General features: G+C 41.3%; 3 protein-coding genes across 6 annotated transcripts; 2 read left to right on the plus strand and 1 right to left on the minus strand.

Annotated features, from left to right (window-relative positions):
* Positions 1-1,016: 1,016 nt before the first annotated feature.
* LOC130188887 (GDP-L-fucose synthase-like) lies at positions 1,017-8,425 on the plus strand. Its single transcript, XM_056407435.1, has 10 exons — positions 1,017-1,509; positions 1,683-1,797; positions 1,910-2,038; positions 4,091-4,164; positions 4,463-4,596; positions 5,518-5,582; positions 5,768-5,834; positions 5,987-6,066; positions 6,456-6,555; positions 8,067-8,425. The coding sequence occupies exons 1-10, from the start codon at positions 1,355-1,357 to the stop codon at positions 8,120-8,122; spliced, it is 975 nt and encodes a 324-aa protein (XP_056263410.1). The 5' UTR covers positions 1,017-1,354; the 3' UTR covers positions 8,123-8,425.
* Positions 8,426-9,016: 591 nt separating this feature from the next.
* Positions 9,017-14,405, minus strand: gtf2f1 (general transcription factor IIF, polypeptide 1). 3 transcript variants are annotated; one of them, XM_056407434.1, is made up of 14 exons: positions 14,386-14,405; positions 13,795-13,845; positions 13,471-13,517; positions 13,041-13,113; positions 12,724-12,917; positions 12,272-12,442; positions 11,959-12,170; positions 11,701-11,854; positions 11,530-11,585; positions 10,584-10,715; positions 10,389-10,459; positions 10,009-10,147; positions 9,732-9,870; positions 9,017-9,569 (listed from the first exon to the last, which is right to left on the minus strand). In XM_056407434.1, exons 2-14 carry the CDS (start codon positions 13,804-13,806, stop codon positions 9,365-9,367), a joined length of 1,605 nt encoding a protein of 534 aa, XP_056263409.1. In that variant the 5' UTR covers positions 13,807-13,845; positions 14,386-14,405; the 3' UTR covers positions 9,017-9,364. The 3 variants fall into 3 exon arrangements, with proteins under 3 accessions (XP_056263409.1, XP_056263408.1, XP_056263407.1); XM_056407433.1 differs by lacking the exon at positions 14,386-14,405 and adding an exon at positions 14,282-14,339; XM_056407432.1 differs by lacking the exon at positions 14,386-14,405 and having other exon boundaries at positions 13,795-14,256.
* A 5,767-nt stretch (positions 14,406-20,172) lies between these two features.
* Positions 20,173-26,222, plus strand: LOC130188816 (adhesion G protein-coupled receptor E2-like). 2 transcript variants are annotated; one of them, XM_056407326.1, is made up of 17 exons: positions 20,173-20,384; positions 20,530-20,676; positions 20,759-20,905; positions 21,010-21,047; positions 21,323-21,403; positions 21,643-21,672; positions 21,803-21,965; positions 22,056-22,169; positions 22,266-22,441; positions 22,528-22,740; positions 22,861-23,064; positions 23,189-23,430; positions 23,518-23,584; positions 23,739-23,830; positions 24,044-24,203; positions 24,325-24,390; positions 24,934-26,222. In XM_056407326.1, exons 1-17 carry the CDS (start codon positions 20,192-20,194, stop codon positions 24,973-24,975), a joined length of 2,175 nt encoding a protein of 724 aa, XP_056263301.1. In that variant the 5' UTR covers positions 20,173-20,191; the 3' UTR covers positions 24,976-26,222. The 2 variants fall into 2 exon arrangements, with proteins under 2 accessions (XP_056263301.1, XP_056263300.1); XM_056407325.1 differs by having other exon boundaries at positions 22,528-23,064.
* Positions 26,223-27,452: the final 1,230 nt, after the last annotated feature.

Genomic DNA, 27,452 nt, shown 5'->3' on the forward strand with positions numbered 1-27,452 from the left:
GAAGGGGATGTAACAAAAGGCATGTGCAATATTTTTACACTTGAATAAGCAATAATTAAATGCAAAGACAGTTATTTCACAATATGTGAAGGAGTAGTTTATACAGTGTAACAGTTACAACCGTCCCTTTGAGGGGAACCACAATGCTGATGTGACCCGGGGGGTAAATGAGTTTGATACCCCCGGCCCGGCCTACAATGAGGCGGAAAAAGAGCTTACCATGGTCCCATCGATCGGGTACGTGGGGTTGTCAGGAAAGACACAACCTTGGCCACACCCATCTCGTTGGCAGTTTGTAGTACATTGTCATTAATTTGTAGGTTGTCCCTCTGTGAATCTTTTATTTTTTTAAACTTTTATTTAACCAGGTGAAACCCCTTGAGATTTCAAATCTATTTCTCGAGGGAGACCTGGAATAACAGTTCAAAGACAATGTAGATATTTTTTATAAACCTATGTATACTGTAAAAATAACTAAATAATTCCCACAATACTTCAGCTATGGTGAATCATTCAGTATCTCACAATGAAGTCGCAATTAGACTGGCAAATCATGCAGGCTGGAAAGAGGATGTTGCAACCAAGAGGAGCTTGTTTGACAGGTTTTCTAGTAAGGCAAGTATGAAGGCAAGTATTGAAGCAAGTGTTAACACTAGTGGAGAATGCTTTCCAACTTGTAAGTTAAAGTGCTCTTTGACAGAAAACTGCCATATTAATGAACTCGAACACTTTTATAATTAACGTGTTATAATTGACAAAACCTGTCAAACAATCCTCTTTCCAACCTGTGTTTTTCCAGTCTAATTGTATGTGGTTTTTAAAACACAAACAGATGTTCAGCAGACCAGAGCTGTGTTCGAGAAATATCTCTCACTAATAAAGCGATTTTCTGTCAAAGAGTACAAAGTACTTAATCGTAAGCTCTTTTCCCCCCCTCATTGTAGGCTGGGCCGGGGGTGTCAAACTCATTTCCCCCCCGTGCCACATCAGCATTATGGATGAGTCAACTGAAATCTTAATATTTCTTATATATATATGTATATGTATATGTGTGTTTATAAATACATTATGGTCAGCAGATGGCAGCAGCCCATCTTCTTCATCAATAGAAAGGTAGAGGCTTGTTGTAGGCGGAGTCTCAAATTATTTACTTTACCTCAGCTCAAAAGTTGCATTAGGTACTTAAGATTTATGAACTAGTTCAACAGGACTGGCAGAGAGGAGATACGCGTTGGAAGGCATTCCCCACTGTTGTCAATACTTGCTTCACTCCTCTCACAAGTTTTGAGCGGATAGGATACCTAGTTTTTTTCGGTGTAATTTTTAATCAGAAAAGCCAGCACATCTTTAGAAGATGGAGTCACCGATCAAAGCGGGGCCTATGCGTGTCCTGGTGACAGGTGGATCTGGGTTGGTGGGCAAAGCCATTGAGCATGTCGTGGAGCAAGAAGGTGGGAAACTGGAGGGAGAAGAATGGATCTTCCTCTCTTCTAAGGATGCTGACCTCGTGTAAGTTACTTCAATACTTCTCTTTTCCCCAACTATGCCTGGAACAAACATGCTTATACTTGACTGAATAGAAAACCTGTCAATCAAGCCACCAATGGTTCCAACATCCTCTTTCCAACCTGCGTGTTTTCCTTGTCTAATTGTGAATGAATGTGGTTTTAAAACACAAACAGAGACGTTGGGCAGACCAGGGCTGTGTTCGAGAAATATCGCCCCACTCATGTCATCCATCTGGCTGCAAAGGTCGGGGGACTCTACCTACACTTGAAGGAGAACCTGCACTTTTTGGTGAGATAGTGAATGGAGCATCATGACTGAAGTACTGTCAACATGGGGTCTATAGGAAATATTCACATTGTCTTTAAACTGTTATGTCAGTGACAGTTTGACACTTTCACAGAGGGACAACCTAAAAATCAATGACAATGTTCTACAAACTGCCCACGAGACGGGTGTGGGCAAGGTTGTGTCTTGCTTGTCCAGTTGTATCTTCCCTGACAAAACCACATACCCCATCGATGAGACCATGGTAAGCTCTTTTTTTCCTTTTGTTTACTCATTCCCCCCCCCAGGCTATATCAGGTTCCCCTCAAAGGGACGGTTTTAACTGTAACACTGTGTAAACTACTCCTTCACATATTGTTAAATAACTGTCTTTGCATTTACTTATTGTTTATTCAAGTGTAAAAATACTGCAGATGCATTTATATACATGGACACATATATGTAATCACATTTCTATATTTGTCTTACTTAAAGCCATTTAATCTAGGGTTAAGAAACCCACATTACTCTATGAAAGATCAAACTTAAAACAACTTTGCCTTTGTTGCAAAGGACATAACTCTGATCCAACAAATAATTGTGAGCTGCTCAGAACATGTGTGACGGATGTAATCTGGGGGTCACCTGCATACATACATGTATGTGGATGTGGAGCTCACCTGCATACTGTACATACATGTATGTGAGCGTGGAGAAGGTGTGTGAGCAGGAGAGCTCCACGCCCATACATGTAGAGGACATCTCTCAGTGGATGTCTGCTCACCACCTGAAGATCAACCCTGACAAGACTGAGCTACTATTCCTTCCAGGGAAAGGCTCCCCCACCCACGACCTGACTATCACCTTCAACAGCTCTGTGTTGGCCCCTACCCGGACTGCCAGGAACCTCGGAGTGACACTCGACAGTCAACTCTCCCTGACGGCCAACATCGCTGCGACGACGCGTTCCTGTAGGTACATGCTGCACAACATCAGGAGAATACGTCCTCTTCTTACTCAGAAGGCGGCGCAGGTTCTGATCCAGGCTCAGATCATTTCACGCCTCGGCTACTGCAACTCCCTCCTGGCTGGTCTACCGCTAAGGCCATCCGACCTCTGCAGCTCATCCAGAATGCAGCAGCTCGACTGGTCTTCAGCCTCCCGAAATTCACCCACACCACTCCGCTCCTCCCCTCTCCACTGGTTACCGTGGCTGCTGCATCCGCTTCAAAACACTGGTCCTGGCGTACCGTGCTCTGGACGGATCGGGCCCGTCTACATCCGGGATATGGTCACACCGCACCCGCACGTTCGCTCCGCTCTGCAACAGCCAATCGACTTGTGACTACTGCACCTCGAGCTAATCACTCTACATCCAGACTGTTTGCTGTCCTGGCTCCTCAGTGGTGGAACGAGCTTCCCACTGACATCAGGACAGCAGAAAGTCTCTACATCTTCCGTCGGAGACTGAAAACACACCTTTTCCGACTATATCTGGATTAAAACACAGATTAGCACTTCAGTGGCACTTAGATAGCACTTACTTATGGTACTTTTGTAGTTCGACTATGTTGAGGAAATGTTACTTCCTGTATTCTTGTTGTTCTTAGTTTGTACTCTAGGTTGAAATGCACTTATTGTAAGTCGCTTTGGATAAAAGCGTCTGCTACATGACATGTAATGTAATGTAATGTAATGTAATGTAATGTATGCAGGCGTGGAGCTCCCTGCTCACACACCTTCTTCTTCAAACTGCCCTCCCTCTGCATTAGGCAGCTTTAGCTTTGGGGCGGCTTTAGCTCAGTGGGGTAAGAGGGCCGTCCCTCAACCGCAAGGTCGTGGGCTCGATCCCCGCTCTCCCCATTAGCTGCAAGTCGAAGTGTCCTTGAGCAAGGCACTGAACCCCCAGTTGCTTCCCGGGCGCTTCACCCCTTAATAACTAAGGATGGGTTAAATGCAGAGAACTAATTTCCCCTTGGGGATTAATAAAAGTGTATATTTAATTTAATTTTAATTAATCTTTCTCTTGGACATTTAGGGATTATTTATCGATATTTTGCAACCGGATTCGGCCCGCGGGCCTTGAGTTTGACGCCTATGTTTGTAGGCCCTCTAAACCTTTTTAGCAACACACTGCCGGTTACTTTCTTCACTACAGGGGGATTTGTGGGTTTATTAGGTGGATTTGCAGTGCTTTTGAAGTATGTGTGTGTGTGTGTGTCTTGCTATCGAGTCATGAAAAGGAGTTAGTCAATTCTTACTTTGGCCACATGTTTTGATTTAACGTCATGTTTTCTGTAATGCCCGACTCTCGCAGATACACAACGGACCCCCTCATGCCTCCAATTTTGGATACTCACATGCAAAAAGAATGATCGATGTCCAGAACAGGTAAGAAAAGGGTGTGGCGTGGACACGCTGGACTGCTCAACAAAGGGCTTGAATGATTTAATAGTTTGTAGTTAGTCATTTGTATATTAGTTGATTTTCAACCATAAGCTCTGTGACACCTCATGTTTGAGTGGCACTGTGCCAGGTGCTTTAATACAAGTTTCTAGCTAAAGGTACAATTACAATGCCATCTACTGTTGGGGGTGGGACATTATTCGGTTAGAAGGACAAACCAAAAATGGGGTTGGGCAGCATCGTGTTTGTTTGTGCTCCATCAAGTCTGATTGTTTCTCTGCAGGGCGTACTTCCAGCAGTACGGCCATTGTTACACCGCGGTCATCCCAACCAACGTTGTTGGTCCCCATGACAACTTCAGCATCGAAAATGGTCATGTGCTGTCGGCACTCATCAACAAGACATACCAGGCAAAAAGTGATTGTTTTTATACCACTTGCATACATAAACAAGGACTGAGAATTAGGGTTGGGTACCGGTTCCAATACAACCGGTATTACCCGGACCGAAACGCAACGCACATTCCGGTGCCTGAGCCGATTGAAATTGAAAAAAACTGTTGTTGTGAACTTCTCTGGTGACTCCGCCCTGTCAGCAGGTTACGAGCCTCTCATATTTAACTTTGACAGCGGAGGCTGAGCCGTGTGTGACGGCATGAACCCGTGTGGAGCACACCAGCGTCAGGCTGGACGCGACGGGGAGACCGTCACCGGTCCCCCTGAACACGGGGAGACCGATGATGACGAGCAGCCGGAACTCAGATTAGTACCGTATCGTTGATTGCAAGTCTTGCATTCATAAAAGTAGCCCAAGAAATAATAAATTAGCCATTATAACCTCGCTAGCTACGAGCTACGAGCGTGACAGTCTGCTAGCAGGTGTGTTGATGTACAGCGATCCCGGCTGTATACCCGGTGTTACCGGGAATATAATGACGGAGGAATAAAGACCGTGGGGCGTCACTTTGTTTCAGTGTAACTCTCGCTGTCAGAAGCAACACTTTATTTGTCACGTGTCATCTTCAGTACCTCTGATTGGTTGTTCTCTTTGCCCATCAAAACAGTGACAGGATTAAACCTATAAAGGCTGCACATGACAATACATATCACATCATATAATGGAGAACATATATTGTGTATGTTAACAGTCTGATATCCGTTGTTTGTCAGTGCTCCATGATAACGGCTTCTACAGGGAATATGGCCAAAGAGGTTTTTAATGTCCTCATTGTGGAAAACCCAAGCGATGCCCATCCCTACTGAGAATAGCAAAACATACAAACACAAAGAAACAAAAAGAAAAGAGGTAAAAGTTTACTTGTTCATGTCTCTTTCACAGAGGAGGGAACTCCACTGAGTGTGTGTGGCTCTGGAGCTCCCAGAAGGCAGTTCATCTACTCTCTGGTACGAGTGTTGGTATATGTTGCCCATAGATCTCACTGTGTCGACATGTGCTGTGATGGCAATTTCATTGTTTCCTGTATCGACAGTATATTGGCCAAATGTATCTCTGACTGTATCACGATAAATAGGTGATAACATGCGTTCACATCGACTATGAAAGTTCCATTGTTGTTGTTTTCTTTCAGGATTTGGGACGTCTAATTATTTGGGTGTTGAGAGAATATAAAGAAATTGAACCAATTATCCTCTCTGGTGAGTACTGTGCTAGTCCTTAGCGGGCACTATACAATTACCTTTTTTAATGTGTGGTACGCCTACACAAATGTGAGTAAGTTGAAGCATTAAAACAGAGGTGTGAGGCACTCTGTACATTCATTCACTTTTCATTGTGTATTTCTCATCAGTGGGAGAGGAAGATGAAGTCTCAATCAAAGAATGCGTGGACATAATTGCAAAGGCTCTGGACTACAAAGGCGAAATCCATGTATCCTTTCAACATTCCCCAAAGACCCTGTGTGCATAGAGCACTTCATCATATTGAGGTGTATATGCATATGGTTTTACTTCTCAGGTAAACCTATGACGAGCATGCTGTAGATTACGGTTGTCATCACCAAAACCCTCTCTAGCGCCAGTGTTTGTTTTGTCCGCTCTGGGTTACCGTAGAAACGTGGCGGCCGGCTGTTCATCTAGATGGAAACGGCTCATTCTAAATAGGTAACAAAAACACATTCTTATTTTCAGGTGATTTTATACACAGAGTAAAACATTAATGATATATTCCATTTCTTCCAAGAGCTCCCTAAATGCGACACACTTTTACTTTAAGCGCACAACTCACAAAGACAGTGTCCCCTTGACCCCCAACATCAGTACGACACCAGCCAATCAGACGGCCAGATGAAGAAGACGGCCAGCAATGCCAAGCTGAGACGCTACCGCCCCGACATCGTCTTCACGCCCCTCACAGAAGGTCTGACCTCACTTCACGTACAGTGCTGCTGTTGTTTTAGCGTGTCATTTTAACGTGACACACTTGAGGACTGAGAATGTATTATTATTATATAGGCATTGTGATATAAGACTAGATATCTCAGATGTTGGATATTTTAATATGGCAATCTTTACCAGGTTGTAAAGGCTCATACAGACACATACAGTACTTGCCTAAACTCAACAGACTGTTCTAGCTGTTACATTGTTTGCCTTTACCCATTTAGTTATATCCACATTACTGATGATTATTTATGAAAAAATCTCACTTTGGAAATATTTGGTGAAAGTACCCAAAGCACAACAAAAATCACAACTGTGTAATCGGTGTGTAGCAAGCATACATAAAACCTTTTGTTTTACACGGAGGAGTTGTCGTCGTCAGATGAGACCTCGTTCATGTCTTTAGAGTCTGAGAGGTGTGTATCCTGGACGGGAATGAGCTGCGATACGCACCGCGTCGTTAGGGGAATAACACAGCAAATCCAAACACACATACACTGTAAAGGAATTGGAGTCTGAGAATTTCTCGGGACTACAGATGAAAAACAGCCTCAACAAATACTCAACCATGGGCCACAAATGCAACGGAAAAGATTCCAGGGTCGATTTGTTTCAGGCAGGCATACTGCGTACAAACCGGTTTACACCCGAGCAACTGGTTTATGTGAACAGTTCCGTGAGGTTTCCACAGAAGCTGTCAGAGACACTGTCAACTAATTGTTTAAAACATCAGGATAAGACAATGTATCATCATAAGAGACCATATCATTAAACAGAATTTGTTTAATTCTCCGAATTGATCATTTATATTCGGAAGTTCTGAATTTGCGTCTTCGTAATCTGTTCCATTTTCTATGAACTCAATTTAGAATTTTGAAAAAAACAACTTCTTAGCAGATTTGAAGAACATTACATTTGGATCGTTGTGAAGTCGATCAGGCTGGTTGGGCGCCGGGCCCCTCTCTCTTGTCTAATGAGCCATGGGGCAGAATCAGTTTTGGGTTCTGAAGAGGCCTCTCGGAGCTTCAAACGATCCCACCTCTGTCACCAAGTTGTGATGCAAGAGTTCCTGTTCTCCGCAGAGTTTGAATAATATGATAATTCTGCGGAGAACAGGAACATCGCGTATTGTATATTCCCGCCCTGTAACCCGAGACGTCGCTTCCTGCTCAGATCGCCATCTGACATTTTTCTTTGACACAAACTATTCTCCATGCAATTTCTGCTTCTACTTTTGCAACAGAAGCAATGCTCTATTCTACCATCACACAACCCTACAGTATCATTGCAATATTTTATATAATTAAGTTGAATAGTGCTGCGGACATGATTGCACGGAGGCAGCAGAGCAACTTCAAATTGAATTTTTTGTTAACACTAATTTTACAAATGAATGTGCTTTTTCAATATGCAAATGAGAGCTTTGTATAGATATTTGCATGCACCCTCAGCCTGGTGAAAGTAATTTGTTTTTTTCTTTCCTTCCAGCTGTAAAGATGACATGCGGCTGGTTCGAGAGCAACTACGACATCGCACGGAAATAAAGGGGCCGCCCTCGTACACCGGGCTTTGGTTCTGGTGTGTAGAAAGTTGTTATCACCGGACAATGGTATACAATAAAAGTGCATAAACGGATAACAGTACATTGTCTACAGCACTGTTGTTTGTGCACTTTTATTTTATACGATTGAAAATGTTGTTTAAATTCTTACACTATGTTGTTTGTCTGTTTAATGTACACACCAGCCACCAAATTAAATTATTTGTGTGTCTGTAGCAAATAAATGTTTCTGATTCTGATCGGAAAATTGCTTCATTCAGTGCCACATTAAACATTGCTGAAGGTACTCTCTGGTGTACTGGAGCCTCTTCTTTTAACCTCTAAGGAAGTTCAACTTAAGGTATTATTAGTTGTTCTTTAGCTACACCTTCCTTGAAGAGGATTTCATCATTTGGAAGGATTTAGAAAGAGTGTATGATCTCGATAGAAATCAGGGAGCCAAACAGTCCCAGAGCATCTCTGAATATGCAAAGATGGAATATTTCTCAAAACAAAGCACAACCAAATGACTTCCAACTGAACTCCTCCTCCAACCGTACTTATGCACAACAGTGGACCTTCAGTCCATCTCCAGGACTAAATAAGGAGCCATTTTATTTATATATATATTTTAATTGTCTTTTAGGAGAAATAATCCTATTCAAGTTGTAGAAAAAGATTTGTTTACACAACCGTATGTCATAAATGCAGATTACTCATTAAAATTCAAAATACTATTTCAACTTTTGTACGAAGCATATTTATCAAAAGTCTTTTCTGTATTCAGTTTCCATACACTGTTTGTATAAAGATAATAATTGTCTTTTTTTCTTCTTCTTTTAAACCATTAAAACATGTAAATGAGGGATGGGGAACAAACAGTAAACCCTAACACAACTTCAGATTTGATGTTTTATTGGAAAGAATTCTACCTCAGAAAAACAAGTTCCATACTTTTATTGTATCATTAAGTTCCAAGTTAAACTGTTCACACATGGCGAACAACTAGAAATCCAGTTGTTTTTCTAATATTTAACGTGAGATTTAAGGGAATGAAAAACAAATGCAGGATGCTTAACACTAACTGAACATAATACTTTTTGATAACTGCCACCAGTGATGACGGTCTCAACTTCCGATCCCGCGGCACGTCACAACATGTTTTAAAACGGACACAAACCCTCTCGGAGGGGAACATGGCTTTCTGAATGAAGAGGTTCATGTCCTCTCCGCCCTCTTCCTTCACTTACTCAGTGAGGTAGAAGTGCATTTTGTCGTTCACATTCTTGCGCTCCGGATTGAGGCGCTTCAGGATCTGTGCCAGCACGTTGACGGTCTGCTCGCTGCTCAAACCGGTGCGCTTGGTCTGGAACTTCTTCAGCAGGTCTTTGGTGGTCATCGGTTTACGGATCAGGTATCGCCGGACTGCTTCCTCCGTCAGCTGCACGTCACTGTGGGGTGGACGGATAGAAAATAACTCGGTTATTAACCTGTTCACGATGACAAAAGTTTAACTTTTGCAAAACAGTTTAGTTTTTACAGTAAATCTCAGAATAATTAAATGACTTAATGTTTCTGAAAGGCATGAAGGGAGACTGGTGACCGTCAAGTACCTGGAGCTGAGAGTGGATTTGCCTGATGGTGGTTGAGGCGTACTCTTCCCAGAGGGAGCTGGGCTCTGACTGCTGGGCTCCATTTTGAGCCTTTTGGCAGCTGGAGAGTCGGCGCTGGGACCCGGAGTCGGTCTCTTACCTGCAGGACAGAGACATTTAGTTGGAATAGAATAACTAACTCGTCAACTTCAAATTCAGAGTTGATGGCCGTGAACATTAATACAGTATGTCACGCATCTTATTTAAGTTATCGATAAATGGGGGTATGAGGAAACACCTTGCTCGAGCTTGCTGGCAGCAGCGCGGAGCGTGTTGGAGGTGGAGGCGGAGTCGATGGATGGGGTCCCGGGGCGACTGCCGGTCCTGGAGCTGCCTGCAGAGCCACGTCCTCCACGTTTAGGAGGCGTGCGCTTCTTCTGAGAGCGGGACGGAAAGAGAAATGTAAATACAGAACCACAGTCACCCGCAACAAAACGTCATAAAAGCTCTGCTGGTAGATTTTGCTTTACAGTGATTTTAAACATTCAGGATTTGTGATAGAGCCCCATTATTGACTCTTAGTCACTGATGATACTGTTCTTTATAATAAAGTGTAGGTTAGGCCGAGAAAATGCACAAACATCCATTTATGCAGCCCCACACACACACACTAATCACCATGAACAGCGCGGAGGGAGTCTCTCCATCGATGTCACTGTCGTCGGAGCTTTCGGACTCTCCGCTGCTGTCTGCGACACAAAAACATACAATGTAAATTCACGTGTCTTTATGGATCAAGCAGAAGTGAGTATCATTGAAGGCTGCTCATGTTTATTAAGTCCTCATTAAAGGATGTGAAACCCAGATCTGCACCTTTTTTCTTCTTCTTTTCCGCTTGGACCGGCGTCTTCTTTCCTTCCTCTTCTTCTTCCTCCTCTTTTGCTTCCTCTTCGTTGGCTTTCTCCTCCTCACTCTCTTCCTCACTTTCGGACATCTCATCGATCCCTATAAAAGGACAAACATTTGGGTAGGAAAAAAAATCTAAATACTAATCACAAAAATGCATGTTTGCTAACAAATAAAAAGTGTGTGTACATCGAGTGAGGACTCTCATTCCACTGATATGGACGATTGCCCTTAGTGGGGTGAAAAAAATAAAAATAGATATGCTCTCTTGAACGATTTTGACTCGACACAGAAAACTAAATTCAACATCCTGTAAAATGTTGTAACACTGGGCTGTCCGTTGCTTACCGCTGGCCCTGAACGCAACAGATGTAATCCACATGAATCTTGTTTACTTTCTAAACCAGACTAAATACTAGCAGAGTTTGGGTGAGGGTCGCTTAGCTTGAGCAGACAAATAATTCAATATTTATTTATGAATAAGGGCGGCTTTTTATATCAAATGATTCAGAACATGCTGAATTATGCATCTTTACTACGAGCGTGCTGCTATAGACCCATCTTCATTTAGTTTCCTGTTGGTTGTCTTTGCAGCACTTGTAAATGTAACACTCCAGTTGACACATCGCTTCTATTTGTGACTTAAATTGAATTTATAAAAGATAACGGAAAAAAGACATCACGCATGTTAAAATTCAAGATGATCCCACAATCGTGTTATAATCACCTCGTAGCCCTCGGAATCGAAAGGTGCCTAAACATTCTCAGCCCTCCCCTCCCAGCCAAACTTTTAACCCAGTGATCATGAGCTATGTTTCATGTTGTGTACAACACATGCAGAAAGTCATCAGTGTCTTCTTTTCAATAATGAATGATGAATGAACCAGTGAAGTCCAGCAGCGGATGGCCTGACCTTTGGGATGATCCTCTCCTTTTCTGATCTTTCCCTTTTCCGGCTCTTCTTCTGAACTGCTTTGGAAAACAGAATGACATGCTAGTAAGAGAAGAAACACAGCCAACACAAACGTTTGGCGAGTGGACACAAAGAGGGAGTCTTCGTGTGAAACACCGCGACGGATCTGACCTGCTTTCATCCGACATGTAATCCACCTCGAGACCCTCGTAGTCGCCGTCATCGCTGTCCTCCAAGGCCTCTTTGTCGCTGCTCTTTCTCTTCTTCTTCTTCTTTGCTTTTCCTTTCCCTGCGTTTTTCTTCGACTTTGCCTTACTCTCTCCGTCTGTCCGATGAAGAGGTGGGTGGAAAAAGGAAAACGCACATGATGACAGGCGGAATGAAAACGTGGACGCGCGTCGGTCAACAATGCCGGTTCTTTCTTCTTACCGTCCCCCAGACTGCTGTCACTGTCATCGCTGCTCATCTCCAGGTCCTCCTCCAGGTCGTGAATGCGCAGATCGCCCCCTCTGCCACCCCCCTTTTTTTTCTTCTTCCCCGACTTCTCATTCTCGTCATCATCATCATCGTTACCGCCACGCTCCTGCTCCCGGAAACGTCTCTGCAGCATGATGCTGAAGTGATTCACCACTTTGTTTCTTCTGTAAAATGGGGAGAATGTCTGATAGGTCAACTATGTACTCGTACATACAAAGCATTTCATCATTATTTGTTTCTCTCCCTGTTCATCCCCCATTCACACCTGCCCCACTCCTCCTCAGCCTCCTCAGCAGTGAGGGTTCGGTGCTTGGCCTGCGGCGTAAAGTTGTACCAGCCGTGGACAGGGAAGGCCTCGAACGCTCCATCAGGACACTGGGTAAAGATGTAGTAGGATGCATTTTCTGTAACACCGCCTTTCTTTAGACCTTTGAACCTGTACACAGAGTAAGTGAATAGCTGTATCCCAAACAGTAGATATCACTGAAGAAAAGTACAAAGTAGAAACTTTAGTCACTCAAGAGCTTTTAAAACTTTGCAACTTGGATCGTTACAGATTTGAAATAGTTGGCTGAGAGTTTGGTGTAAATAATAACTACATCTAAAACATGTCAGTGATGTCATAACTATGCGTGTGTGCTCCCTCTGAACCTAACCAGTTTCAAAAGGGGATGGTTGAATGGGAGTGAATCAAACGTGAAGTTTCTTTCTCCCCACCTCTTGCCGGCCTTGCCATTGATCTTGAGAATCCAGGGCTGATCCTCCACTTTGAACTCTCGTTTGACGATACCAAACTTCTTCCGGCGCGCTTCCTCGCGCTGCTTTTTGCCAAACTCACTGCCGGCTGCGCCATCGGCCGTCTCTTCGTCCCCATATATCCGCCGGCCACTCATGTCTCTTTCCATACGAGCCTGGGAAGAGAGGAAGAAATGTGAAATTGAAAGATGGTACTTATCTTAGACTTCTGATTTCGTTTAGGGTAATCACGCTGCTTGTCATTTGTCTCTGTGCTACACCCCTGAGACGAAGCCCACCTGTGTCCAGGTTGAACAGTTGACTTTGTCTCCAGCATTGAAAGCCATGAGGTTGTACTTTTTGCTGGTGTTTCTATGGGACAGATAAACCAAAACAAATGGAGGGTCACAAGAATATTTGCCAGATAAAAAAATTATTTAATGCTGATTAACAACTACATTCCCATTAATACGCAGAGTATAAACATATAGTCCAATAAATCAATTATTTGTTTGTAGTGGCACATTTCAGGATTCACATCAACATAAAGGACTACCACACAGGTCAGTACAGACACATACAATCACTTAATATACACATTTTACACACATGTCTGCAAAACATATATGAGTATCTCTGAACGCCCAGTAGGTACACAAACCCTCGGCACAGTTACAGCCAGAACAATAGACACATGACTCGGCTGGTCTGGACACATTTCCTACTCACTTGGGGACTCGCACTGTGTATTCCGTGGCTGAGGAACTACTGCTCCCCTACAGGACAAACAGATTCAAAGAATAGATTTTGAGTGACTTCGGTCTCAGCACTTTATTCCATCTGTAGCATAACAGACTGACACCCTCTTTCAAGCTGAGATAAACAATAATAAAAAGCATTCTACGTGACATGCGATGTGAAAAATGCGCTTTGTTTACCGTACAGTTAACTCGTCATGAGATTACACGTGCAAGTACAAGATCAGCACTTTATTACCAGGTATACGAGGGAGGTTTTGTGTTTGGTCGTTGAGAGCAGCGAGCTCAAACTTACCAGGGAGGTCATGGTTGTCTCCAGGGTTGAAATTATTTGGGTGTCGTTACACTATAAAAAGAAGAGTTATGTTAATGATAGGCTTAACCATGAGAATAGAAAAGCATCGTGGACGGAGCACCACTTCATCACGATGGGGTCGGGAAGTGGACTTGTATCCAAGCCAGCTGGTCGGAGTGTTGAAGGAGCTAAAGTTGTGTTTTTTAGGTACACATGCGATCCGATGCTCGAATAGAATCCATTGAAGCAGCAGCACATTAAGTGAACATCGTCCCGTTTCCACGAGGGTTATCTACCGTTTGTTTAATAACACAACAAGTATATCAACAATACAGCAGTCAGAAAAGGCAACATGCAACTTGGTAACTTCTTATGTTGAGCGGGTATTTACTCGATAGGTTGTTGTACCGTTAGCACCGGATGCTAACACAAACAGTTGCAACAGGCTAAAAAGCCGTTTTAGTATCAGTCTGTGTTGAGTACAAACCCTGACTAAGATTATCCGGCTTCGGCGTTGGTGTTAAATTCAGGGACACGCAAATACAGTCATGTATTTAGACAATTAACTGAAATGAAATGCATCTGATTTACCGGTGCGCGTACTCAACCGTAAGTAGTCCGTTTGTATAAATAGCGGTGAGGAAACACTGACTATGAAGAGTGGTTCCTAGTAAGTTAGCATCCTCCTTTATTTGTGAATTCCATGCGTTTAAATTCACTTTACTTTGCCACATGGGACACATCACAAGTATTTCATTTATAGAGCAATTAAAAATCTCATGTCATCAGTATTAAATGTATTTCGATTTTGAATTCCTCAGTGAGGATTTTATTTTGAAAGGTGTACACCAGAGGTTTCGGTAAACTGTGTTTGAAATCACAATTGAGTATGGCATATCGGCGTTATCTTTTTGGTTGTTGTTTAAAACAAGTGTTTATTATTCGTATGCATACGGATGTTCATGGAAGTTAGTCATACACTAATAATTATACAAAAAGATCGAAATTGTTAGGTATGCATTGACAAAAAAATAGAAATAAATCGGCACTCTTTTGTTACGGACCAATGGCAGGAATTGACGTACATCATTTAAATGACAATAACTAAAATCAGATCCATATTTTAGGCTTTCGACTTAATTCCAACGAATTCTGAAAGCTAAGCGAGATTTCCTGTGGGGGAGGTGTGGAAGTGAGCAGAGCAGGAGAGCGGGGAGAGAAAGTTTGAGTGGGTGGGGGTCGAGTGGCGTTTTCATTATAAATAATACTTTGGTGTTGTAAATAATAGTATTGGTATTTTTTCCGAGTGTTGTTTCAATTTACAATTTGTTTATAAAGAGAAACCTGATAACAATTCAAATTACGTTTCTTAACTTTTTTTGGTTATTACACATTGTTTTAAGTATTTATATCATATAATAATGACAAATACTTGCCATATTGTGAAAGTTACATTTTCCTGAAAAACACAAAGGACATTTTCTGACACATGTATTGATTTAAAAAAAGACTAAAAGGACTATGAGGCCTGTCATCATTAACTATGTAAATGTGTTCCCTTGGCTACACAATTGTCATTAGAACAACTTCCTCTCCAAGATCCTTGAGAAAGTGGTCGCAAATCAGTTGTGCGACTTTCTACATCATAATAGTTTATTTGAGAAATTTCAATCAGGATTTAGAAAACACCACAGCACCGAGACGGCACTGGTGAAAATTACAAATGACCTCTTAATGGCAGCAGATAAAGGACTCCTCTCTGTCCTGGTCTTGTTAGACCTTAGTGCTGCATTCGACACCATTGACCATGACATCCTGTTACAGAGACTGGAGCAGTCGATTGGCATTTCAGGCACAGCACTAATTTGGTTTAAATCCTATTTATCAGATCGATCTCAGTTTGTATTTGTAAACGATGACGCCTCGATAACCACCAACGTTAATCACGGAGTTCCACAAGGTTCTGTGCTTGGACCAATTTTATTTACCTTATACATGCTTCCTTTGGGCAATATTATCAGGAAACACTCCATAAACTTTCATTGTTATGCAGATGACACTCAACTATATTTATCGATAAAACCAGAGGAGAGCAACCAACTCTGTAAAATTCAAGCATGTCTTAAAGACATAAAACATGGATGACCTGCAACTTCTTGATGTTAAACTCAGACAAAACCGAAGTAATTTTAATCGGCCCTGAGCACCTCAGAGATCAATTATCTGGTGATGTGGATTCTGTAGACGGCATTGCCCTGGCATCCAACACCACTGTAAAGAATCTTGGTGTTATCTTTGATCGGGACTTGTCCTTTAACTCCCACGTAAAGCAAATCTCAAGGACTGCATTCTTTCATCTACGTAATATTTCAAAAATCAGGCACATCTTGTCTCAAAAGATGCAGAAAAATTGGTTCACGCGTTCGTTACTTCGAGACTGGATTACTGCAACTCCTTATTAGCAGGCTGCTCTAATACATCTCTTAGGTCCCTCCAGTTGATCCAGAATGCTGCAGCTCGTGTTCTCACTAAAACTAAGAAAAGAGATCACATCACTCCTGCACTAGCTGCTCTGCACTGGCTCCCAGTAAAATCAAGAATCACTTTTAAAATTCTTCTCTTAACCTACAAAGCCTTGATTGGTGATGCTCCATCATATCTTAAGGAGCTTGTCGTACCATATTGCCCCACTAGAGAGCTACGCTCACTAAATGCGGACTACTTGTAGTTCCTAGAGTCTTAAAAAGTAGAATGGGAGCCAGAGCCTTTAGTTATCAAGCTCCTCTTTTATGGAACCAGCTTCCAATTTCAGTCCGGGAGGCAGACACAGTCACCTCGTTTAAGAGTAGACTTAAGACCTTCCTCTTTGACAGAGCTTATAGTTAGGGCTGAATCAGGTTTGCCCTGGTCCAGCCCCTTGATATGCTGCTATAGGCTTATAGCTGCCGGGGACGTTTTAGGATGCACTGAGTACCTATCTCCTCTTTTTCTCTCCTTAAGGATGAATTTTCATCTCTCAATCACACGTTACTAACTCTGCTTTCTCCCCGGAAGTCCTTTTGACTTTACGTCTCATGGGGTCATCGGACCCTATGAGACGGCATAGATCCTATCTGCCTGATGGATCGTCTGGGTCGTGGAATTCCTGCTCATGACTACGCCACTGTCCTGTTGAGACTCCGCCCACTCCTCCTCCCCACCGCCATCTGCCTGATGGATCGTGGAGGTCTCCATCGTGGAATATGCCTACTATGAACTATTCATACACTCTGTCATATTCATTGAATGTATTTTAACTCTAAATCTGTCCTTCTGTACACATTACATCTATTGCATCTGTCCATCCTAGGAGAGGGATCCTCCTCTGTTGCTCTCCTCCAGGTTTCTTCCCCCTGAAGGGTTATTTGGGAGTTTTTCCTGGTCCGATGTGAGGTTTTGGGGCAGGGATGTCTATGTGTACAGATTGTAAAGCACTCCGAGACAAATTTGTAATTTGTGAAATTGGGCTATACAAATAAACTGAATTGAATTGAATTGAATTGTTAAAAACAATCACTGTAATATTGAATTTAATTATAGTACTGTAGTTCCTCAGTTTGACCACTGGAGGGTAATGGACACTCATGATTCTACATATACAGGTCAAATCCACCTCGTCTGACTCGACATGACAAATACAGGAATAAAAAGGATAAACAACCGAGACATGTGTTTCTTTTAGTCGTGTTTCTTTTATTCTGTCCACCACCAGATTTGTACGCAGATATTACAGATGTGATTATTGGAATGCATTACACAGAACATTTAGTCTTTTGGTAATATTCGGTGGTAGATCTAGTTTAACCTAATTAATCAATACATTCTGAATATAATTAATACTTTTCATCAATTACATGGTGATAGACACTGACGATCATTTCTAAATAAAGAACTTATTTCTTTCATCTCATTCCTTCAACCTTGATCTCAATGCAGTATTTTCTTTGGATTAAAAATGTCAGTTAACAAGCCCAAAAAAGCAGGCTATTTGTCTCCATTTGTATTTGCAGGGATTTGTGAGTTATTTACATACAGATTGGCTGCACTACGACGACTGTTTTACAAGAGAAATTGACTTGAGCTTTTCCTTCACACGTAAACACATTTGCATTGTTTTTTTGCATTGGTGCCAAACCTTGTGATAACAGTTTTTGGATGCTGTGTCAACAAGCTAAATGTACGTATACAGAGCTTAAACCGTGATGATTGATGTTCTGTGGAGTCTGACCTGTCATGATGAACTGCTGTGCCTTTTCACTGCTCCTGGGTGAGTAAATTCATGTTTTATATCGTTGATGATGTGTGACAATGAATTACTACAATAAATGAAACTTATTTATGGATAATAACCCTGATAAGGCAGTATATTTATTTATATCTAATATCTGGATTCAGACCTGTGAGTGAGAGACGATGAATGCACATATGCTTTTTAATTTTGTAGCTAAATGCGGCAAGACTAAAACAATTAAATTGAGTTTTCAAATTAATATAGAAAATGTTTTGGCAGTATGTTGTTGTCCCAAATGCTGTTATAATTATAAATGATGTCTTGTATCAAGATCATCAGCACCTGTTCAAAATTAAGCTCATTTATATAAAAGACTTGCATATCATCTCACACAAATATTAAGATTATATAAATGATGTGAACATTTATTTAGAGGTTCTAAAAACAATAACTCTCTCTATCTTTGTGCTTTGTAGGTTCCTTCTTTATCCTTGGCCATTGTGAATCGCCTCCTGGTTAGAATTTTTCACTTGCAAACATCAGAACAAGATTCTAGTTATTGGTGATATATTATAATTGAAATATGTACACTTTTCTGTTCCACACAGATGGTTGTGATGAATACACGAACATAACCGACACATGGCGCAATTACTTCTTTGAGTCAACTTATTTTCCTGGCTATCCAAATGATGACAGCGGTCTTTCTGGTAGCTGGTGGCGCTTCACAGGGATTGGTGGAGACAGACTTCTCCAAAACTGCTTTGGTGGCGAATATGGTGGAGCCTACATACCTATCTATGTTCCCTTTGACCTTCCAACAAATGAAACGGGATTGCTCAAAACGGAAATTGCATTTGGTGTTGGCTCTTATTGCACATCATATTCTTTTCAACTATCGGTGGCCCTCTGTCCTGAAGGATTCTACATATACAAACCATCATCACTCCCAAATTCCCAAATGAGTTTTGTTACATGTAAGGAGTTGTTACTCACTCACATCCTTTGCCATATTCTAACTTTAGTGTATCTAGAGATACGTCTATCTTTTCACTAATAATATATTGTTTGTCTGTTTGATTCTGTGTGTGTGTGTGTTTTGCTTCTCTTAAGATCACTATGAGTGTAATTCAGACTCCTGTGGACCCCTTGCTGAGTGTACAGGAAATGGAGGCTGTGTTTGTGTTGCTGGGTATTTTATACCCTCAATTCACCAACCCACATCAGATTCATTTGGTTGTGTTGGTACGTAAATGTATTCCATCTGAACTGTAGACAATCACAGTTGGATAAATGTATTCACCGTAATTATCTTTTCCCCCCCCATTCATTTAATTCATCACACAATTATGTTTCATTTTGTGAACATGCACCGTACTTCGCAGCTTAAACTCCTGTTTGTAACATCTTTTGGCAGACAGAGACGAGTGCCTGGATTTTTCAGTTTGTCCTAACGACGCCAAATGTAACAACACCCTCGGATCATTCGTGTGTACCTGTATGGATGGATTCATTGCAGCAGTATCCACTTCTAATGACGACATATGCGCAGGTACCGTTTACAAAATGTCTCACTGTCAATCTTGAGCTGTGGTCACATTATTAGGTTCAGGTTGATAAGCTATTCATGATTTTTGTCTTCCTTCATAGATATTGACGAGTGTCTTGACGATATCTGTGGCCTTGATGGTGTCTGTCTAAACCTACCCGGAAGTTATGAGTGTGCATGCCAAAGCGGATACGACTTTGTACCCGACGCAACTCCGGCTTGCTCCGGTCTGTTTACATGTGACACACCACCGAATGAACCAGACCTTTTCTCGTGTCCTCTAAGCTATGAACAGATGCAGTTCTAAATGTTACAAAGCCAGAACGTTTGTCAAAATATACCACCAACAAAGCAAGATCATGTAAAGTAAGGTATTGCAAGGCTTCACTGCGATGTCCACCCTCAACAGCATTTAGTGTCACAACGCAGCTACAGTGGCTCTCATTGAAGAACAAGAAAAACATGGTTCACACTTAACATTAATTCGTATTAAAACATTATTTGAGTGATATATTTTTGTTAAACCCCTTCTTCAGCGCATTTAGTTAGTGAGTAAAATCACTCTTTTCAATTTATTTATGTATTTTCACAATTTCATGCCAGCTGTGTTACGTGTTCCTTCCTCAGATATTGATGAGTGTGCCGGATTGACCGTCTGTGGCCCTGATTCAGTTTGCCACAACACACTGGGAGATTATACCTGTACATGTCAGCTGGGATACACACCGTTTCAACCGCTCCTGGAGCCCAACATCATCAACGACTGTGTTGGTATTTGAAATTGATGTTTTTTCAGCAACTATAGGAGCAGATGGAAAACTGCAACTCACTATTTATTGATTTATAGCAGAAGTGAAGAGCCACACACAAAGCTGCCTGGTTTATTATTTCATTTGTGTATCACATATTTTGGCAGATGCTAACGAGTGTTTCCAAGATCTCACCCTCTGTGGTCCTGATGCCGACTGCACAAACACATTAGGATCTTACACCTGCGAATGCTTCACTGGTTTTCTGCTCAACAACCCAGTTGTGACAGCCAGCATTGTTAACCCATGCACAGGTGAATGGCACCATAAGTCGGATTTTGCTTCAATATATTTGACTACTATGTGTTTAACAGTGTGTTTTCTCTCTCTGTACAGATATAGATGAGTGCACTGACACACCTGGTGTATGTGGTGAACTAACTGGCTGCGTTAATGTACCGGGGACCTTCAATTGCTTTTGTCAGAATGGATTCTACCCTTCAACTGGAGTTTTGTGGAAATCGCTCGTTACATTTTGTCGAAGTGAGCATAGGATGCAATTGCTTACAGTAAACTGTGTTAAGTGCACTAGCATAATGCTGATGTGCTCATTTCTTTTGTCATTTTCTTCTGCACTGACTCAACAGGTCTTCCGGACATTTTAGATGAGTTAACCCCCAAAAAGGTAAATATCCCCAGGAATGTGGCAATGTCGAGGAAGTAATGATTTTTAAAAACTCTAACAATACAAAGGTGTTTGAGGCTTTTGTTAGAATCTAATCTAAATTACGCATGCCTCAATACAATCTGTAATGTGAGTAGGAAGAGATGACCATAATTCCATATTTTATGCCGCATAAATGTTTACATATTTGCCAACATATATTATTGTTTAAACACTGCAAACTACACTTAGCTTATCACATGAAAGATGTTGTTGTGTTTGTGTATTTGCTGCAGGATAAGACGAAAGAAAAAGCTTTTCTTGAAAGTATTGATCAACAACTGCAAGACAATGAGGACGTTAGTTTAACAGATGCAGTGAGTAGAAAACCTGTTTACCTTTATGTATTTCCACGATAGACCACTTCCTGCAATATTGATCTATAAAGTTGTGTTATTTGTCTTAGAATCAATGATTATGAATGCAACAATTATTTAACTCTGCCATTGTACACGGTTGGATGCTCTGAAGTTTGATGCACGTTATGTGTGGATGACGCTGCAACTTCATTTACATAATCCTTTCCCTCTTTGTCTTGTGTGTTCTTTCTCTGCAGACTGTGGAAAACGTCTTCGCAGCATCTATGGTACTGGTTATTCCATGAATGACCCATGCCACCGTTACAGTGCAGTCGTTTGATGATTCATTAAGTATTCTTTGTGTTTGCATCATCAGGCAGGTCAGTTTATACATATATCATATTAAAATTCTTGCAGGAATTGGCAGGTGTTGGACAACATCCCGGGTCAGTGAAGCCGGGTAGCGAAGGAGACGGGGACACCGGCAGTACGATCCTGGGCATCGCACACCGTGTGGTGTCTAATCTCGTGGGGCCAGATCGGAGAAATAGTGAGAAATCTTTGAAGACTTCAATATTGGGTAAGCCAAGTTCATCGTAGTTCACTATAGATATTGACTGTATATGTACTGGGTGGATAATCACAATCTGATGACTGATCTGTGGCTTAGATTTAAATATTCAAACTATCATGGTTGGAGACAACACTACAGAGAGCTATTCGCTATTCGCTAATGGAAACATCGTACAGATCAACCTGAAAGCTTTGGCCAAAAATAACGACGGTGAGAAAAAAAGCTCATCATGAAAAACATTACTATATTCATATTAATGATGAAAAACATGCTAAACCCCACTGTTGATCATCTGGATATTTACAGGTTATGCAGCAGCTGCCATAATGGTAATAGATGGGATGGAGAGTCTCCTCAGTCATCAGTACTTTGAAACGGAGAACAAGACAGAGATGAACTCTGATGTCATCACTGCAATTTTATTAGGAATGAAAAACACCACCCTCACTGAGCCCGTCAACTTTACCATCCAACATAAGAAGGTGCTGCCCAGTGCATTGACCCATCTACCTTCTGAGATAGAAATAAGGCTCGCTATTGTTCAGCTTATCTTAAAATCTTTCATCAGGCAGTACCTGAATCTGGTTTGGTGTCCTGTGTGTACTGGGAGGAAAAGACAGAGGAGACAGGAGTGGGAAAAGAAACAATAACAGAAGGCGAAAAGAACAAAACCAAGAGCTGGTCAGTAGAGGGCTGTTGGGTTGCCTACACAGATGAAAACTACACACTGTGCAGGTGCTCCCATCTATCCACGTTTGCCCTCATCATGCAGATTGGGGAGGTATTACATATATCTATGTGTGTGTGTGTGTATGAATATGCATTTGCTAATAAATGCTCCCACACACATGGCCAGGTTGATGACAGTATGTGTTTGCACGTGTTGCCGTGTCTTTTTCAGCCGCCACCAGAGGATCCTTTTCTCGATTGGCTCAACCAAGTCTGTGTGATTATCGGACTATTCTTCCTTGTTTTGGCCATCTTGACCTTCCTCCTGTGTAGCTTCAACCCCAAGATCAACAACACAGCCCGTCTTCACATCTGCCTCAACCTTTTCTTCTCCCATCTGCTGATGCTGTGGCTCGACAAATACGTTGAACAAGAGGTACAGCGAGACCCTCGTGGGGTCTCTCCCACAAGTATTAAATGTGACCCAACTGGACCCTTCTTTGCTGAGGCTATTTCCAGGAGCATGTCTTTGTTTTGAAGGTACGTCTGTGTGTCCACAGATTGCCTGCACCGTCATGCCGGGGCTTCTCCACTACTTAATTCTAGCGGGTTTTGTGTGGATGCTGCTGGAGGCGATCCAGCTCTACCTGCTGGTCCGGAGACTGACAAAGGTACAGGTCATCCAGAGGATCGGCTTGCCAAGACCACTGCTCTACCTGATTGGCTACGGCGTCCCATTGGTGATTGTGGGTATTTCTGCACTGGTATTTTCTGACGGATATGGTGTTACTGAAGCAGAGGTGTGAGTAAGACAAACAGTACGTCGTGCCATCACATTCTCCTGTATCTCGGCATCTCGGTTCAAAAGATTGTCTGATTCCTTTTGCAGGTGCTGGCTCTCCAGAAAGCGCAATTTCAACTGGGCTCTAACAGGCCCCGTGATCGCTATCCTTGGAGTGAGTATATTGCAAAAGTGACGATGATAAAGTTAAGCAGCGGTCGGCCAGGAAGTCTTTTCCAGCTGTGGATAAACGTCTGTTTTTCTTTCTTTCTTGGCAATATGCTGCTCTATATAAGCTCAGCTTCTGTGTCTGCTTGTTTCCTTTTAAGCTTAATTGGATATTGTTCTGTGCCACTCTATGGAGTCTGAAGAGCACACTGATCAGCATGAAAAGTGGTGTTTCTGAATCCAAAGACACCAGGTATGGGTGCTTCAGATTATCTTTAGTTTGAAATGGAAAATCTGTGGAATTTCATAGTTTTATGCAGGTACATAATTTGATATTCAATTTATATTCACATAGTTATATACATTTTGCAAACTGATAGATGGAAGTGTCAACACAATCACAGTGTTATAAATACTGTACTGAGTGGTCATTGTATACCACTCATTACATTCACATTGTTTACAGGGTTATCGTGTTCAAGATCCTGGCCCAGTTTGTCATACTGGGCTGTACCTGGATTCTGGGCCTGTACCAGACAAACCTTTTCTTCCAGATACTCTTCATCGTTCTTAACTCCCAGCAGGGCACCTTCCTCTTCATCGTCCACTGTCTGCTCAACAAGGAGGTAGACTCTTTATGCATGGATCCCTGTCTCTACAAGCAATGATAGCATTTAATACAGCCATCTTTCTTTTTGATAGCATGAACTTACACCTAAATAAGTTGTGTTTCATTGTATTTTCTAGCTCAGAGAGGAATACAAGAAATGGCTGTCCTTTTGTTTCAGTAAGCCCAAAGAAAAAGGATCTGTGGTGAGTTTTGATGACACAACGACAATGCATGATACCAGGACCAGTGCAATGTTTGTTTTTGTTTTAGAAAATTATTTTTGATTTTAATAACAGCCACAAATACAGAAAATAGTAAGCTGAACAGACGAAACAACATCCAGGGTGTGCCTGCATATTAAATTGCATATACAAATTTGCCTCAGACATTACAATTACTGACATATGACTCTGGCATTACAATATGTACGACAGGAAAAACTCCCCCCAAAAAACTTTGAGAGAGCAGAGGAGGATGATCCCTCTATCAGGATGGACAGAAGTGCAATAAATATCATGTGTCATGTGTATATAATAAACCACATCACAGAGTTACGAAGACATTCAGTGTATATGAATGCCTGTGAGAATCTGTGTTGAATACAAGGCTCTATTCAAAAAGTTGTGTGTTTCACTGGTCTGTAGACATCATTCTTTCACAGGTCTTGCTGGAATTATCATTTGTGTAATGGTGCATGCCCCTTATTTAATTGAAAAGAAATAAATCTGAAAAATGTATTCCCACAGAAAAATGCTCGGTCGGTCTCCGAGGACATGGCAGAAGGCTGAAGAGCAGACGGGCTCATGGTGATGATTGAACATCGCACAAAAGAGACGTACGGCAGCGAGGAGACGTGCACGCCGTGTCCACTTTGAATGACTTTCATTAGTTGTTATATATTATTATTTTATTGTTTTCATAAAATGTACTTGTGTGTGCGCATGTGTACCTCATCGGTTTCAACTATTATTTATCGCCTCACCTTCTGGTTTCACAATACCTTTAAAATAAATGATGAATTATTTCCGTGTTCGAATGAAGGTTTGTTTAGGGTTCGTTCTATAGGTCACGTTTGTTGACATCCTGATAATAATAATCATTTTGCACATAGATTATGATTGGCTGGTAAAAGCTAATGACAACCACTGCATTATGTGTGTGTGAGACATGAGCAACGCATCGGATCCATCCTTTCTGACCACTTCTGTTTCATTTGTTATGAATGGAGCCAACATGCGTTTACTCAAATCAGAGTGAAGGAATGCTGCTCGCTGTTAGCTCTGCTTAGCGCCAGTGGGTTGCTCTATGTTCTTGTAAATATAGCAAGATCTGGTGGGCCGTCCAAAGGTTTTCACAAATGTAAGCTCTGTGTTTCTACCATCAATCACTCCACAGATGGCTCTAGGATGACATATACACTACCGTTCAAAAGTTTGGGGTCACTTAGAAATGTCTTTATTTTTCAAAGAAAAGCACTGTTTTTTCAATAAAGATAACATTAAATTAATCAAAAATACACACTATACATTGTTAATGTGGTAAATGACTATTCTAGGTGGAAACGTCTGGTTTCTAATGAAATATCTCCATAGGTGTATAGAGGCCCATTTCCATCAACTATCACTCCAGTGTTCTAATGGTACATTGTGTTTGCTAATCGCCTTAGAAGACTAATATCTGATTAGAAAACCCTTGTGCAATTATGTTAGCACAGCTGAAAACAGTTATGCTGGTGATATAAGCTATACAACTGGCCTTCCTTTGAGCTTGAAGTTTGAAGAACAAAATTAATACTTCAAATATTAATCATTATTTCTAACCTTGTCAATGTCTTGACTATATTTTCTATTCAATTTTCAATTCATTTGATAAATAAAAGTGAGTTTTCATGGAAGACACGAAATTGTCTGGATGATCCCAAACTTTTGAACGGTAGTGTACATTGTATTTTGTTAACTCATCTGTATATATTAAGTGCTTTGACGATTGTGGGTTACTTTGTTTTGAGTGTAAAATAAACCGTTGTTTTCTCTGAGTTTCCCCAGTTGTTTACTGACATACCCAGTGTGTTCACAACTCATATCTTCCCAGACAGATTTGGTGGGTTCAGACTATTTTTGAAATAAAGTGGTAATGCAAAGACAAACATTACCACCTAATTTGCAGATAACACAGGCAGCAACTCGGGAGAAATAGTCTAACTAATCATATTTAAGGAATTAACAAACAAAAAGAAACATCAAACTAATGTACTAATGAACTTCTGTGCTGTCTCATTCATCTATAGCGTATACTAGACAGCAGGAAGCTCATAAGCTTGTCAAAAACAAGATGTTCCCAATTGAATGTTAGAGTCGTAGTAATTTATCATATCTTAATATAAGTTAGTTCCACATTTAAGGCATTGATGCTTTAAAGTTATTCCAAGGAACTTTGAACTGCTTATGAAACATTCTCAGTTTAATACTGAAGCCTCGATATTGTCAACATAAGCAAACAAGACCATCAGATGGAAGAGCCAATACTGCATTGTTATTCTTAACACCGGTCATCAGGTCCGATTCCCCACAAACTATTTTGGATGTGTCCTTGAAAACTATTTCAAATCTTAGTAGAAACATTTTAAAAGTTAGGTCGGTATTTATTGGATTTTTTGAGAGAATTAAGAAAGTAACCTGTGTCATGACTGAACAAAAATATAAGCGGCCATGAATGTGAAGCTTTTCTGGACAAAGACTCTTATTTGGTATTACTTTCGATCATCTGTTATTTTCATGTTTATTTCCTGTAACTAGTTATTCTTTTTCTTATATAAACGATGTTTACTTGAGGAAAAAACGTCTCTGTAATTGAAACACCCTTAAAGTCCTCATTATTGCATCTGTTTGCCTTCATGCAGGCTCTTGTAATGGAAACACATCTATATCTATTTATATTTCCTCTATTTCGTTCATAAAGATGGTGCAGCTCTTGTTAACCACTGACCCTGGTGCAGACTGTGTGTCAACCAGAATACTGTTTATATTTAATTTGCTGACCCAACTGCTGAGTCTGTGACCCCCAACAACTGGACCACAGAAGGTTATTATCTGTGGTGTCGTGGCGTGCAGTGTGGCCCGATGTCCTGGAGGATTGAGTCACACACTGCAGGACGGGATTTGTGACTTATGAGTACTTGTCAACCTATTCTTTTCAATGTGCTATTAATATGTATGCAGTTGAATAAAATGTTAGCAAATGAGAATGATGCCTTCATATGTACTTA

This window comes from Pseudoliparis swirei, chromosome 23, assembly GCF_029220125.1.
Source record: "Pseudoliparis swirei isolate HS2019 ecotype Mariana Trench chromosome 23, NWPU_hadal_v1, whole genome shotgun sequence".
Classification (NCBI taxonomy): Eukaryota; Metazoa; Chordata; class Actinopteri; order Perciformes; family Liparidae; genus Pseudoliparis; species Pseudoliparis swirei.